This window comes from Megascapheus bottae, chromosome 2 (assembly GCF_031878675.1).
Source record: "Megascapheus bottae isolate mThoBot1 chromosome 2, mThoBot2.hap1, whole genome shotgun sequence".
Lineage (NCBI taxonomy): Eukaryota > Metazoa > Chordata > Mammalia > Rodentia > Geomyidae > Megascapheus > Megascapheus bottae.
In genome coordinates, this window is record NC_143510.1 from 62,538,527 (window position 1) to 62,554,805 (window position 16,279).

Consider the following 16,279-nt stretch of genomic DNA (forward strand, 5'->3'; position numbering starts at 1 on the left):
TGTCTTAATTATTGTGATATTACAGTAAGTTTCAATATCTACAAGTGAAAATCATACAGATTCACTTTCCATCAAACATCATCTTGGCTATTCTAGATATTGAACTTCTACCAAAATTTTAGAATCAGTTCATCAATTTTCATTTTTAAGAATTCTGAGATTTGAAATGGATTGCAAGGGCTCTATATGAAGTAATTTGGAGTGAGTGGATGTTTTATAATGCTGATTTTTTTCATGATAAATAAACATTAATATATGAGCATAATGTAATTTTCTACTTTCTTAGGATTTCAGAATTTACCTTTTCAGTGTTCCATATTTTTAATCATAGTTTCCACATATTTTATTCGATTTTGCTATTGCTATAAAAGATATTTTATCTTCCTTTGCCTTCCACTTGCTTGTGGCTGGTATGTGGAAAAATTATTTTAATGCACATTGCCTCCATTAACTTTACTATAATTTTATTATGTACTATGTTGCTGTAACCATTACTTATTTTTATTTTTAGTAGTTTGTAGGCTCTTACTTCACAGGCACACCTGAAACAAAGATTCCCGTGTGAGAAAAAAAAGATAATCATTCCTTAGTTAACAATGGAGGACCAAACAGTGTGTGCAGCTTTGGATACAAAACTACAGAGTCCTGTATTCACAGCTAAACAGCATGGACATCGTTGCCACACATTGTTAGAGCCAGTGTCCAGAAAATCAGCATCCTATCACCTGCCCCATCTTCACAGTGAAGTCAGACAAGGAGGAACTCGTGGAAGAACTAGTGTTGAATATGTAAGGTTTCTAGACAGATTCAAACATGGGGAAATAAGTAGAAATTAGCAAATGTATTTCAACGTAGATGTGTTAGCGCAGATAATATTCCGTACTGTATGGGAATGTTCCTGAGAAAACTCAGCAGCATCACAAGAATGTAATAGAGAGCAGGAGCTGGTTTCTACTGGACTCGACTTGAGCAAGTAGTTCTCAACCTCAGGTGCACATTATAACCACCAATTTGTTCAACATCTTTAGGAATGGGATCCAGGCATTGTTAGTGAGTTATTTCCTTGGGATATAGTACATAGTGTGCCTTGTCTTGAGCCTGACAAGTACCTTAAATCCACTAAACACATGATCATTCTTTTCTCAACTTTCTCTCCTACATGTGTTGTCTTTCATTTTGCTATCATGATTAGATTGGTTATATAAGCAAGTTTAATTTTCTTACCAACATTTCCCCACAATGACAGGTAAGGCAACATTGCAACAATGCATATACCTGAGACAGATATTAGTTGAGCAGCTATTCTTCTTTGGAGCCCAGTAGTCTCATAATCCCATCTATTTTTCCTTGAATTTTCCCTCCCCTGACTGAATATTATGTTTCCTGTTTTGTTCAACCAGTGTCCTCATTACTCCAATCTAAATATAAAGATAGAAGGACAATTTCCTATGAGAGTAATTTGAGTATTATGAACAGTAAACAGTCTTTTGTTTCTCAGATATATGCTGTTTCCAATATATTTTTAGATATTTTATGGCTGGGTCCTTTCCAGAAAGGAAAGTTGGCCCTTCAATCAGAAACTTGTTCCTTCTATCTAAGGATTTTTACATCTTTGGATCTTCTGAAAGTACTTTTCATAGCTGAGAATTTTGAGACACTGGGGGATATTTTAACAAGGATAAAAATGTTTTGGATAGTTAGCCAGTATCGCAGAGCCAAGCCCACAACCTTATCTATAAGCCAAGAATCCAATTTCCAACCCCCTGAGACAATCCCATTCCCAGCTCCACAAGCACTGACCATATTCAAGTGCTCATTATATGCATCTAATATTTTTTATTCCTGAGTATTCATTGGCCTTAGAATATTTGATGTTCTCATCTCTTTATTAAGTATTTTGTTACTAAAAAAAGCTTGACTGCCAATTGTCATGGCTTTCACTTACAAACGTAGTATTTCTTGCTTGTTTGCAAGATTACTGATAATTTTCATCTCCCATGTTTCCATGAATCCTAACCTATTGTCCAAATCACAATTTCTGTCGAGAACAGCATGTTCTATTGGCTTCACTTGAAATAGTGTCAGAATTACTCTTGGAGATATTGTGAGCCAGGTGCAATGTCATGTTTGCCTCAGTTAGTTATTACTATTGGCTTTGCCACCACTGATTCTTAGATCATATTAAATGGACATGACTTATTTGGGCCTCACCTTGCCAGCAAAGCTGACGAAGCTATCTCTCCATTTGTCTCCATGCATGCTGTTTAACCTCATCCTGATTCCAGATCACATCCCTTTTCATTTACTGCCTGTCACTCTCTGTGGCTTACTTCCTGGCCCACGGTCCTTCTCTGTATTTTTTGTTTCAATACTTAGAACCGTAGCTGGAGAGCACCCTCAATGCAGATTTATCGTGTTGTAGAGGAATTACTATCAAAATCCATTTCAAATTCCAGGGCTTTGAAGATGAAGTGATTGATATTCTAAGCTTTCTTTGAAGAAGCCTCACAATCCAAAATAAAACTTGATGAATGTGTCTTTAAATACTAGTGTTTATTGTAATTCTTATTTTTGTCAGTCCTGGGGCTTGAATTCATAGCCTGGGCATCTGTCCTTAAGCTGTCTGTCCACTTCCAGTTTTCTGGTGGTTAATTGGAGATAAGAGCCTCACATATTTTTCTGCCTGGGCTGGCTTTGAATTTCAATCCTCAAATCTCAACCTCCTGACTATCCAGGATTACAGGCATGAGCCACCAACATCTGACTTGTAATTATTCTTGCAATAATGTTACATCTGCTAACATTTATGAAATACTAACTATAGTGTAGATTCTAGACAAAAATTGCATGCATTGCTTCAGTGAATCTCACCACAGGTAAGATTTAGATGATATTTAGGTGAGTCACAGAGAAATTAAAGATTATTTCAAAGATTATGTGACTACTAGATGTTGAAACCATGTGTTGAGTCTTAATAAGTCTAATTTTGTCATTTATATTTTGTAAGTACCATCCACTAAAACAGAGACTGATAAGAACTAAAATCTCTTGGCGGGGGGGGGGGGAGACAACACTATATTTTACTCCATTTTGCAGTCAAATTACCTTGTGTGCCTTATTAAATTTCACTTATAAGTGTAATCATTTTAATGTCTTTAGAAAGGAAAAATTTTGTCTTCAGTTCACATGGGTTAGGCAAACGTCTAGCAATTACTGTTATTTATGGATAAAACACAAAGGTTGTTTTTTAAAAAATATATATATACAATTATTTATTTATTTTCAAATTGTTTCCCTCTCCTAAAGAAGAAGACATGGAAATAAATATTTGAAATGCAGTAGAGCAAAATTGAATACATTGTATTAGGTGGAAGGGAGACCACTCCATTTGAATTTATGGCAATATGTCACTGTACCCTGATAATCAATTCAGATACTCTGACAAGAATTAAAAGTTATAATTCTTAATCCAGTCAGTTTTTTTCTCAGAAACAATACAACATGTAGAGCTAGATAATCTGAATTAGAATCTTACTTCTATTAATATTCAACAATTTACTTAATCTTCCGGTATTTTACTTTCCTCATCTGAAAAATAAAAATAACTCTGCTGATAGAATTTTTGTAACAATTGTTTGGATTAATGTGTGAATTCTTTAGAACAGTTTCTGATATATAATTGTTATAGATGCTTTCAGTATGGCAATTGCAAATAAATATATTGATATTTAACCAAATATCTTCATATGGCAAGAATGGACATATTCAAATAGATCAGGTGATCAGAATTCCAATATGTGCTTATTGAACTGTTAACCTATTCTACATATCATGCTATTGTCTGGGGGTACATATTTAATCCAGGAGCCCAGCATTACACACAGTGCCTCTATTAAAATAGAGAAAATAAAAATCTAACCAAAACATATTTGGAGAAGTGATACTTCTGTGGAGAATACAGATAAATGGAAGATTACGTAGTTCTGACCAAATCCAGGAAAGCATGCTAGAGGAGGTGACATCTGAGCTACATCTTAGAAATCGAACTAGATGAATATGAGGGCTATTAGGGGCACAATGAGTATCATGAGAAAAGTGGGATCAGATGATCTAAGAGCAGAATGTTGAAGACCCATCGGTTGGGTTTGGGAGAGTGGCTGGGATGAGCAGGGAAGGGGGACTTGATGCTTAGGAAGGGCCTTGGAGTTTACAAAGCATCATTAAAGTCTCTGTATACTTGAGAGAGTGATATAAAAAGATACTTGTATTTTAGATGGCTTACTACTAAGGTACCATGGAAAATAGATTTGAAGAAGCAAAAACAATGCAGAAAAGTCCCTTAAGGGGTTATGGCCATGATCCTACTTGAGAAGAGATTGTTAAATATAAGACAGAATCATAGTGACAGAAAAATGGAGAAGTAGACAAATTTGAGGAGTATTTGCCAAGCTTTAACATAACTTCTATATACTTAGACCAGCACAATTATACAATCTTAAATATAGGGAAGACAATTCTGACATTTCTCTGAATTGGAAGACTATTTCTATTTTTACTGAATTGTCTATTTGAGTTTTTCCTTTTGTTCTTGCTATAATTCTCTATTCAAAGTAAATACTTCTTTTTAAAACATTCTGATTTGATCTTGAAAGCATGAAGGGAAAAGAGTGAATGCATTTTTAAGTCTAAATTTAATATCCTTCAGGAATAAAAACTTTCCTAAAAAATTATCTTTAATAGCAAAAATAAGATAGAAGTGTATAAACTATCATAAGAAGATGAATATCCTTGTTTTCAAATACCTCCAGCCTTCAACTGGGAGTTTGGCCTCATAGTAGAGTGCTTACCTAGCGTGCATGGAGACCTGGGTTTGATTCCTTGGTACCACATACATAGAAAAAGCCAAAACTGGTGCTGTGGCTCAAGTGGTAGAGTTCTAGCCTTGAGAAAGCCCAAGGATAGCACTCAGGCTCTGAGTTCAAGCCCCATGACTGGCAAAAAAAAAATCTCAAGTGGTGGAGGGAACTTAAATATCTTTGCAATACAATTTCTCACTTAAACATGAGGAAACTCAAAGTAAGTGACTAGAGAAGGTCACAAGGCCAGCCAGTTGTCAGAACTGGCTGATGACAACTTTTGACCCCAAACTAGCTCATTTTCCATAGTCACATGTGTGCCACTCCTCCTGGTAAGACTTTTTAAAAAATTCTTATTTATACATGTCTCTCGACAGCAGCACAATGAACATTTGGAAAAGGGTAATTCTTGTGTACAGTAGAATGGCTGGATTCCTAACTCTGCCCACCAGATGTTCATAACATCTCTCCTTCCCCACTTGGGATAACCAAGAAGCCCTCCAGACATTGACAAATTCCCCCTCAGGGGGAAAATAACCTCCAGTTAAAAACAACTGCTTCTGTCTCTCTAAAATGCCATAAACTTTAGTCAAAAGATAAAAAAAAAGAAACTCCAAGCAACTTTATGCAATTTCTTAGGAAAATTCAAAATCCTTTATAGTTATTACCTTTAGCCATTTTATGCCCTTTGCCCCAAAAGTTTGGTACCTGTATGTCTGCTCTTAGTTCCCTAATTACTATGACAGTTTTATTCCTGTCTGCTCTCATCTAGTCCTCTTCCTTCCCAGCTCTGCTGTGTATCAATGGAAACTTTATCCTAGGCTGTATTGGTTTTGGCATCTATGGGGATTCATCCAGTGGAGGTCTGGCAGGAAGGAAGAAGCCAGGGCACGTGTCTAGCTTTCCACTTTAACTAATAATAGCTGTTGAGTCATCTTCATTTTTCTTACTTCAAGACAAGGCCCTCCACTATGGTCCATGTCATGCTTCCACTTTCTACCAGATGGCCTGCCTGTTGGGGCCTGGTAACATTACTTCTGTCTTTCCAGTTTTGAGGATAGTAGCAATTTCCCACCATTGCAGGTCTCTGATGTACCTCCAGTTCAAATTGGGCTTCTTACTGTCTCCATCATCTGTGTAACCAATTGCTAAGCTGCTCCTATAATTCCTATGTTGAAACTAACTCTCATTGTGGAGGTCTTTGGAATAAGAGAGCAATTAGTGTTCTGTAATATGGTAGTGTGAAACCTGGAGCTGGTAGGATTGTTGGCCTCATAGGTTGATGAAATGATAGGACATTCTCTGCACCCATGCAAGGCTACAGGAAAAAGATGTTTATAAGCCTGAAAGAGACATTTCACTAGGAAGTGAATCAGCCATCTCCTTGATCTTGCCATTATCAGTTTCCAAGAAAGAAATGCCATTTAATCAAGTATGTTTTCTTATGGCAGCTCACACTAGCTAACATAGCAGTTCCTTCTATTACATTTGCATAGCTTGAAATAACTAGAGGGTTTCTGCTTTTCTGCCAACCCAGATAGGACAAGTTCTTTGTATTTGTAATATGCATTAAACCCCTAATGTGTATCTGACATTATATAAAAGAAATTATTTTCTGACTGTTATTCTCAGCTAAGATGGACTGATAAGCTATAAGCACATTAGACTAAATCACAACCTCACTAATAGCTGGATACCCTGATGATAATTAATCTCTCTAGGCCTAGATCTAAAAATAGTAGTCTGTGTTAAAGGAATTATAATATAAAGTGCTTATAGTGTATTCTGTCATATATACCATATTCTGGTGTGTAAACCCTGAGTAAATCTATTATTTTTAGTCAAAAACTTCTGAGTGTCATTCTTTGTATGCTGGAGATATAAACACAGTAAGAGATGAAGAGTTTCAGAATACTAACCAAAAAAACCACATTATCAGAACATTATAATGAAATGGGACATAGAGAAGCCAGGACAATGAAGAGGGGCATTTGTTAAAATCTTATTCCAAGTTCTGACAATTACTGTTTAATAACTGAGCAAGTTACCTAACCTTCCTAAGCCTCAGTTTTCTCACCTGAAATATGAGGATGCCAACAGTACCTATTTCATAAGAATATGATTAGAAGAAATGACATGACAGTATTGTTTCTCATATAGCTCCTGGAAGATGACATGATCACAGGATTTATTTTTAAATCATTGTTAGGGAAGCACAAGATCAAGGTACCTAACCTTGCAATAAGTGATCCCTTAACTTTCTCATTCCTTGGCCATCTCTGACCTAATTAATAGTAGTGGCCTTTCTTGGTATTTTTCTCTATTTTCAGAAGATGGGATTGAGTTTTTCCTATTTTTCCAGTATAAACATAAATTATTACAACTGCTTCATAGAATCTATAAACTATATACATATATGTAATATATATACATATACATGTAATACATGTATATATGTTCCACCTCTGCCCGTGTCCACAAATCCATTTTAACTGAAGGACATAAGGAGATGATTAAAGCAATTTTATTCATATTAGTGTAGATCAGCAGAAGAATGTATATACTGTGGTCTATTCATATACAATATACACAGCTATGAGAATAAATTACACTACATACACCAAAATAGATGAACACACAGACAAAATTTAAAGCAAAAAGAATCCAGAGTATTTGCTTATTACTTCATTTAGAGAAAGTTTAAGAGCAGGCAAAATAAATCTCTGGCCATAGGAGGCAAAAAAGTGGTTGACTCCAGGTGCTACTGGTCATTGCAGTGTATGTGTTTACCAACCAATATAGAAAAAAATCTTGATTTTATAGCACTTTTCAAGTCCTATGATGCAAATATGCTCATCAATATGGATCATAAGCTACTAGGGTGACATTACTAAACGTGGATCTCAGGATAGGCACATGTACAACCTGGATTGATAAGTTGGCATGAGCTAGCTTTCACCCATCACCGGGAAGTGGCATGAAGGCTCCATTTCCTGCACTTGGAAAAGTCTTGCATCATGATAGGGATAAAACTTATGCAGGTCTATGAACATCCACAAATTCATTTACTTTGCTACATATATATGATGTGTCACTAAAAATAAAATTAAAAAATGTTTCTAAGAGACAAAAAAATCCCTTTTGTTGGAAAGGAAAATATAGATTCACAAACTGAAAGATTGGCAATTCACATGTTACACGAATATAAAAGACAGACTCTATCACAGCCAGGACATACTAAAGAAGAGAGGAGACACTTAAAGCTAGATCACTCTCAATTATTTCAACTGAAGACAGTTCCATCTCATCCTCAATAGTTGCTACACGTCACTAACAGTCACGTTTGTGGAAATCCCACATTCATTGCTTTATCTATAGCTCTGTCATTTTAGGTGAAAATTGTTTCACCGGGTGCTTCTAGATAAACATGTAAGCACAGAGCCACCTGAAATAGGTGACCACAGACGACGCACAGACGCACAGACGGCAATTCAGTGTTCTTTTTAAATTGTGAGTAAAAATACACCTTCATTTTATTTTGCTTACACTTCCAAGCCTTAAATATGTTCAGTCTGAGCAGAAGATAGCTATAATGTAGGTTAAGGAGCTATTTTCACGAGACATCTGCTCCTGCCATATACAGCACGTGTACATTTAAAGTTACAAAGCACAAGTGAAATTTTAAGGAAGTTTGACTGATGATATCTTGACATGTCTGTAAGCTCATTTGCTTCCGATTTGGCAATAGAGGACCATCGAAAATACCAGGCCAAGAATCTAGAGAATAAAGCAACAGGATTAGCATGGAATTAACACGCCCTTAAGAAATAGTTCTGTAATTCTCTAAGAAAGTTCTGTACTTTGTGTCTCTGAATCAGCGTTTCTCGTTTGGCCAATTCGCCATTACTGGTGCTACCTAACCGAGAATATTGGCTACCATCAGAGGACCCCTCCCTTTTCTCCAACATTCACATCTTTTTGAGAGTATCTCCCTAGAGATGCAAGGACCTCAGGCTTCTGGAGACTAAATATTCTTATTACTTCTATTTTTTTTAAAAAAAATACTGCAGTCATCTGGTTTAGATCACTGCATAAAAATCAAGGAGTTTAGAATTTCTCTTGCTGTCGTTTTAGGCATTGCCTAGAGGAGTGAACAATGAAATAAGTTTTTGAAACTAGACTTCTAAACTAGCTGAAGTCAGGAATTTCCTTTGAAGTAGTAAAGCATAGTGGAAAAATCTGGGACATAATTTCCATCTCATTAGTTCTTCCAAAAGTAAGAGAGCCCAGAAGTTGCTTTAATTGACTCTGCTGTTGGTGACCTGAATGCTGTGGCTTTGATGTAAAAAAGATCGAAATGACCTCTGTGTCTTACCGAGGTGGACGTTCTCTCTCCATCAACTCTCTCTTAAGGGAGACAGGATGGATAAGTAAGAAAGGTGATCCACCCCTCAGCTACTGAGTCATTTCAAACACTGCTCTGTTGGCCCTCTGATCACGCTTTCCTAGAATATATAATGAGAACTGTGGTCCCACGTTTCTTCCTTCTTAAAAATGAAATAGAAGACACCAATTCTCTGAAGTATGATTTTTATTCAGAATCACATTTCATTTCAGAACTAAACTTAGTCTTGCCTCAGTCCCAAACCTTAAGTTGGGGCAGAATAAAAATAGGCAAAGTGATGAAATAAAGTAACTATTGCCCTTTATTGCCTTATCCTTGAAATAGAAGTCCACCCATTCATCAACCAACCAGACAAGCTGAGGGCAGGACTGAGCTAGGAAATTTAAAACAGTTTTTTAAACCAGTTTTTTTTTACCATTGATAACATACTTTCTTGTATATCTTTGATAAAAAGCAACTTATAATAGTTCAGAAAAAAATAGTTTAGAAAAAAGCACAAAAGCAGAGATTCATCATTTTGCAACATAAGCTAAGACTCATGACAAATTTACTAGACGCTATGCACAAATTTCTATATTCTGAAACATTCTACAAAACGATCAAATTGAAGTAGAGCTGTGACTCCAAGTGGTAGAGCCCTAGCCTTAACCAAAATAGCTTCAGGGACAGCACCCAGGTCCTAAGTTTATGAACCCCGCCCCCCCTGAATAAAAGGATTTTTTTAAAGTGGTCCTTATTCTTTGTTAACAGATTTTTTTTTATTTTTTGCTAGTCCTGGGCTTGAGCTCAGGGCCTGAGCACTGTCCTCGGACTTTCTCAAGGCTAGAGCTCTACCACTTGAGCCTCAGCACCACTTCCGGCTTTTTTCAATGCATGTGGTACTGAGGAATCGAACCCGGGTCTTTGTGCATGCTAGGCAAGGACTCTACCACTAGGCCAAACTCCCGGCCCTACAGACTTTTTTTTTAACATGGAGAAAACGCTGACCATGTTTCTATGTTTATTAAGTTGTTACAGTCAAATAAATAGTAAAATGGCCTGCTCTTTTAATAGAATTCCAAAAATGTCCCACAGGTATTGTTTTAAGAGCAACTGATGTGTAGATTCACTAGCATCCACTGTGAAAAGAACCTGTCAATTATATAGCTTTCAATACAAAGCACTGGATTTAACTATCAGCCCATCCATCAAATCCTATACTTGAGGTCTAAATGTTGGGACAGGTTGAGTTTTGTCCTGCACATATTTTCTGTGAAGGTGAAATATAAACATTTTCTGAAAGGAGATAATTGTTTCTGTTTCCTTAGAAAATATTCAGGAGATTTTTTTCTCTGTGTTTCTTTGTACTTTCTCGAATTTGAACTAGCAAAACAGAGAACAAAGATAGGTCTGTTGCACAATGCATCTTAATGACTCCAAGATTAAAGTACATTTTTGTGTTTATTTTGATAGACTGAATAACAGAAGATTCTTTTCAAATCTCCTGCTTGAATAAAGCAAGAAGGACTATAAAATGAATTTCTTTTCCTTAAACCCTAAAAAGAGGTAGTTGGAAGATTGAGGAACTAAGCAAAAATAGTTTCAAGGAGTTCTTACAATCAGCTACTTACCATGTTTACAGAGAGCCTAGAAATCACATTTAATTTAACTAGTCTAATTCAAAATGTGGTTACATTTTATGACATGCCCATACAAACTTTATACCTATAAATCACTGTGCTGTAGGATGGATTTTTGAAACATTTCTTTATATGGACCATTAGAAGAAGCAATAAACTATTAAATCATGTAACAACTACATGAAGGATACCCATTCCATAAAATGTTGAAATGCACTGCTCCTTTTGTAATCTTAGTTTCCACTAGAAGTACTTAGATTTTTGGCTATGATGAGAGACATCAGTCTCTCCAAACAATTATGTCCTTGTTCTGGGCTCTGCTCTCAAGACAGCTTTTTGAAAGCATCTACTACTTGTAGCAATCTTAGTCAACTACCTGAATTTGGGTCTCCCATGAAATTTAACTTTACATTAGATTTCTCATTGGAATCCTGCTCTCCCAAACTTTCTATTATGTTTTGGATGGTGTATGATTTTTGTTTTGGGTTTGTTTTTTTTTTAGATTTTTATGTATGTCAGTATTGGAGCTTGAACTCAAGGGCTTGCACTCTTGCATTCCTTTCTCATTTAGAGCCAGTGCTCTACCACTTGAGCCTCATCTCCAGTTTTTACTGGTTAATTGGAGATAAGCTGTCTATCCAGTCTAATGTGAGTGAACCTTGCTTTTCAGATCGCAGCCTCCTAACTATCTAAGATTATTGACATGAGCCACCAACCCAACCTTGTCCCTCTGATTTTTTTTTCTTGCTATTTAGTTCAGAGTAGAGTTGTGTCACCAAACCCAAGTCCTATTAGCATTTTACTTATGGTGCTGAGGATTAGTAACTAGATCTTTACCCACATGAAACATCTGTTCTATTGCTGACCCATCTTCCCAGATGTGTATAGTCACTTTTTACTTCACCAAGATACATACACGTGCTGTGTGTTTACAAAAATGTGAAGATAAAAACTGTAGAAAACAAAGAATATGAGTATATATATGGAATTCTTCACTCTCCATGGACATTTGGCTCTTCTTTTTAAAGTAGTATAAACCCAGAATGAGAAAGGAAGAGAGAAAGAAAGAAAGAAAGAAAGAAAGAAAGAAAGAAAGAAAGAAAGAAAGAAAGAGGGAGGGGGTGAGGAAGGAGAAAGAGTGAGAGGGAGGGGAAGGGAGGGAGGGAGGAAAAAAGGAAGGAAGGAAGGAAGGAAGGAAGGAAGCAAGGAAGGAAGGAAGGAAGGAGATAGAAAAATCTTACAAAATACAGAATTAAGGAAATAGACCTAATGCATGGTATACTTGGGCTATGAATACACTATAGCCCAATTTACTGCTAAAGGTCCCTTTCCTTCATCATTGGGTGAAAAATTTCTTCAGCAATCTACATGATTATTTGCAACAGAAACTGTTTTAATCTAAGCTAAAATCTTTATCGGGTAACGAGGTGGCTCAAATAGGAGCAAAAAGCTTCCAGAAGGCCCAGGGATACCACACAACATTCTGTGAGAACGAAACAAGCATTACCAAGCTGAGCTCACCATCGTTCAGAAGCACTAACCAAGGATATACCTTACAACATTTAAAATCTTGCTAATGTACTAAAAGTAGGATAGTGAGATAATTTCAATCACTTGGTATCTAAATTATCTGAATTGTCGGATAAATTTTAAATTGCTTCTCTCCACCATCTTTATTTCCTCTTCTTGGCAAATAATTTTAGGATAACAGTATCTTTTAGTTACTAGAAAACCATGCCAAGAAAGTATATCAGGTAAAAAAATCCCATGCAGAATATTTTTAGTAATATCAATAATTAAAATGACAAGATTAATACATAAGAATCATCAGAGCTTCCCTGAAATTATCAGTTGAGGTTAGAGTACTTATGGGAAGAGTATCTAGTACTAAAACCTATGTCAAAATCTACTAATTTTTTTCTCAGTAGAGAAGTCATTCAGTAATAAGAGCCTCCGGCCTGAACAACTCATTGAACTATAATACTTTTACTGCCTGATTCATATTTGACTTAGGGAGATGCTAGGCTTTAAGCTGTTTGTACCCAGTGCTTCTCTAGTGCACCCAGGATTCTTTGTTCATTTTAACTTGTTTCCCATACTTATGTGTTAGAAGAACTGCTGAAGAACTAGTAGAAATCAGTCATGAAAGATTATACTATACCTCAATAACTGCCAGTCCAAATGCTATTCCAATAATTATGATGATATAGTTTTCAACCATGTCTTTAATTAAAGAAATGCATGTCTGTAAAGAAAAACATACATACAAAAATGTTACCATTAGGTTGACATGGTACAAAAGAACTGAACTTATTACCTGACTTATGAAATAGCAACCTCTCTATACAACAGCTTAATAATGACAATAAAAGTATATTAAAAGATGTTACCTTTAATCAAATTCTGATCTTCTATGAGACTGTTGTTCATTTAGTTGATTTCTTGAGTATGACAGAAACAGATTCAACACCAAAGAACAGACTGAGACTCTCTACTCCTTGTCTCGTACTTGTTCTAAAAGTTCATCACCACGATGTCTTCTCCATACACTAAAAAGGCATCTAAGGACTCAACTATGTAACTAGTGAGTCTAGGCTCTTAAATTTTATATAATAACGTTTTTCACCAGTATCTTGTATTTAAGGACCAAACTTTTGCTTAGGCTACCTAATTTCTGAATCTACAGTCGATCATTGTAAATGTCTTTTTACCAATGTATCTAAAACTTATCATTTTTATAATTAACGTATATAATTAATAATTTAGTTCTAGACCTAACACATGATTCACTTGGGCTTACTGATTATACAAATTATACATTTTAGAGTTAATATCACTTTTCCTCAGGTTTGTAATCCATAGGAGAGAGGACAATGGTTTAAAATAATTATATTATACATTTTTATTTTTCAAGGACTTTTCAAAACCTTTTCCTAGCCAAGTGTGGTGGCTCACACCTGTAAACTTAACTATTCAGGAGGCTGAGATCTGAGGATCAAGGTTCAAAGCCAGCCCAGGCACAAAGAACATGAGAGTCGTATCTCCAATTAATCTCTACAAAATAGGAAGTGGTGCTTGGCTCAAGGGTAGGGCGGTAGCCTTGAGCTGCAGAGCTGAGGGACAACGTCCAGGCCAAGTTCAAGCCCCATTAATTAATAGAAGGGTTACATTATATTCACCAGATAGAAGGTACATTACTTCACAAATATTGATACCCTTTCTCATGTCATGGTCCCCATTTCCCTCCCTCCCTCTCCCCGCTCATCTTGATTTCCCCCTCCTATTCCAAATAACCAATTAAGCATATATAAAATATATCAGATAACAAGGTGAAATACTATAACAATATGAGATAACCAAGGGACAGCAAAAGAGATGAGAGATAACATAGTACAGTAAGGACAACAATCACTCATTATATGGCGCTTGTTTCTATATCCTGGAGGTCCTTACATTAAGTGTCATACTATATGACCTTATGTATCTAGATGTTGTTCTATTGTAAATCTCTGCTAGGAGAGCCCAAGTTTTCTACTAATTATGACAAATGAGGGAAACCATTGAGCCTATGTTCCTTTGAGTCTGGCTTACTTCACTTAATATGATTTTTTTCCAAGTCTTTCCATTTCTTTTTGTTTGTTTGTTTGTTTTTAAGTCTTTCCATTTCTTTCTTTCTTTCCTTCTTTCTTTCTTCCTTCCTTTCTTTCTTTCTTTCTTTCTTTCTTTCTTTCTTTCTTTCTTTCTTTCTTTCTTTCTTTCTTTCTTTTTTTTTGCCAGTCCTGGGCTTGAGCTCAGGGCCTGAGCACTGTCCTTGGACTTTCTCAAGGCTAGAGCTCTACCACTTGAGCCTCAGCACCACTTCCGGCTTTTTTTCTATGTATGTGGTACCAAGGAATCAAACCTGGGTCTTCATGCATGCTAGGCAAGCACTCTATCACTAGGCCAAACTCCCAACCCAAAGTCTTTCCATTTCTTTACAAATGGGGCAATGTTGTTCTTTCTGAAAGCAGCATAGAATTCTATTGTGTATAAATACCACATCTTGTTGATCCACTCATCAACTGAGGGACATCTAGATTGGTTCCATATCTTTGCTATGGTAAATTCTACTAGATTTTTTTAATGTATTCAGACCAGCATGCAATTTTGATCTCAAAACATTTCCAGCTAGTCTTCAAAGTTCCAACAGTGATAAACTCTAAGGTTAATTTTTTAAATAAAAGAAAAACTACTAGCCAGTGTGATAGTGCTACTGGTTATAATACCACAGACTATGTCACCCAATGAGAATCATTCATGTGTAAGAGCATGTCTACATGCTACATAAAATTAAAGTTCTCTATAAAACAAGTCTTTTCCTTCATTCCTTGATATAATGGATTGTTCATTCACATCTGAGCCAGAGTAGTGAACAGTGAAGATGATTGTGTGGTCTATTTACCATAGCAAAGATATGGAACCAACCCAGATGCCCTTCAGTAAATGATTGGATCAAGAAGATGTGGTACTTATACACAATGGAATTCTATGCTGCCATCAGACAGAATGACAGAGCCCATTGGTAAGGGAATGGAAAGACTTGGAAAAAATCATATTAAGTGAAGTAAGCCATACCCAAAGGAACATAGGCTCCATGGTTTCCCTCATTAGTAATACTTAGTACACATCTAGGACTCTCTTACCAGAGGATCACAATACTTCAAAACCTATATACATAAGGTCATATAGAATGAGACTAAGTGAAAAGATATCTAGGATAAACAAAAGGTTTATCTTGTGTGTTTGTTTTTCTTAATGTACTATGTTATTTCTCTTCTCTTTTTGTTGCCCTTTGGTTAATCTCATGTTGTTACTATTTCTGACTTTGTTACCTGGTATATTGTATATACGTTTATCTGATTATTTGAAATAGGGAAGGGGAGAGAACAAGATGATTGGGAGGAGGTGGGGGGAGGGAAATGGGGACAGACATATGGGAGGGGGTATCAATGTATGAGAAGTAATGCATCTGTAACTGTAACCCCTCTGTACATTACCCCAACAATTAAAAAAAGCAAAAGAAAAAAAGTGAACATACTAGATTTTAAAACAAATGTTAAAATAGAAAAAATATAGAGAAGAATAACAATTATGGTCAACAAAGACAGTACAAAACAAACTTTTATGTTAATTTGTATTCATCTTTGTACTTCATGTAGAAAGCTATTTTTACTAATTAAAAAAGGGTGAATCAATGCAACAGTGATACAAGATATTATGTTATTGCTTGGGGGAAGAGAAGTCAAGGGGGAGAGAAAGTGGAATTAAAATGAGGGAGGGGGTAAATGTTGCTTGAAAAGAAATGTATTCATTATTTCCTTACTTATGTAACTCTAACCCCTCTGCACATCACCATCACA

The 16,279-nt window shown here is 35.9% G+C and overlaps 1 protein-coding gene across 1 annotated transcript in view; it reads right to left on the bottom strand.

Annotated features, from left to right (window-relative positions):
* Positions 1 to 7,397: 7,397 nt before the first annotated feature.
* Tspan8 (tetraspanin 8) overlaps positions 7,398 to 16,279 on the bottom strand; it is a 36,250-nt gene continuing 27,368 nt past the window's right edge. Inside the window, exons 8-9 of the mRNA XM_090357195.1 lie at positions 13,042 to 13,125; positions 7,398 to 8,633 (exon numbers count right to left, since the gene is read on the bottom strand). Coding sequence (XP_090213321.1) covers positions 8,580 to 8,633; positions 13,042 to 13,125 — 138 coding nt within the window. The 3' untranslated portion in view covers positions 7,398 to 8,579. The remainder of the gene's footprint in view (positions 8,634 to 13,041; positions 13,126 to 16,279) is intronic.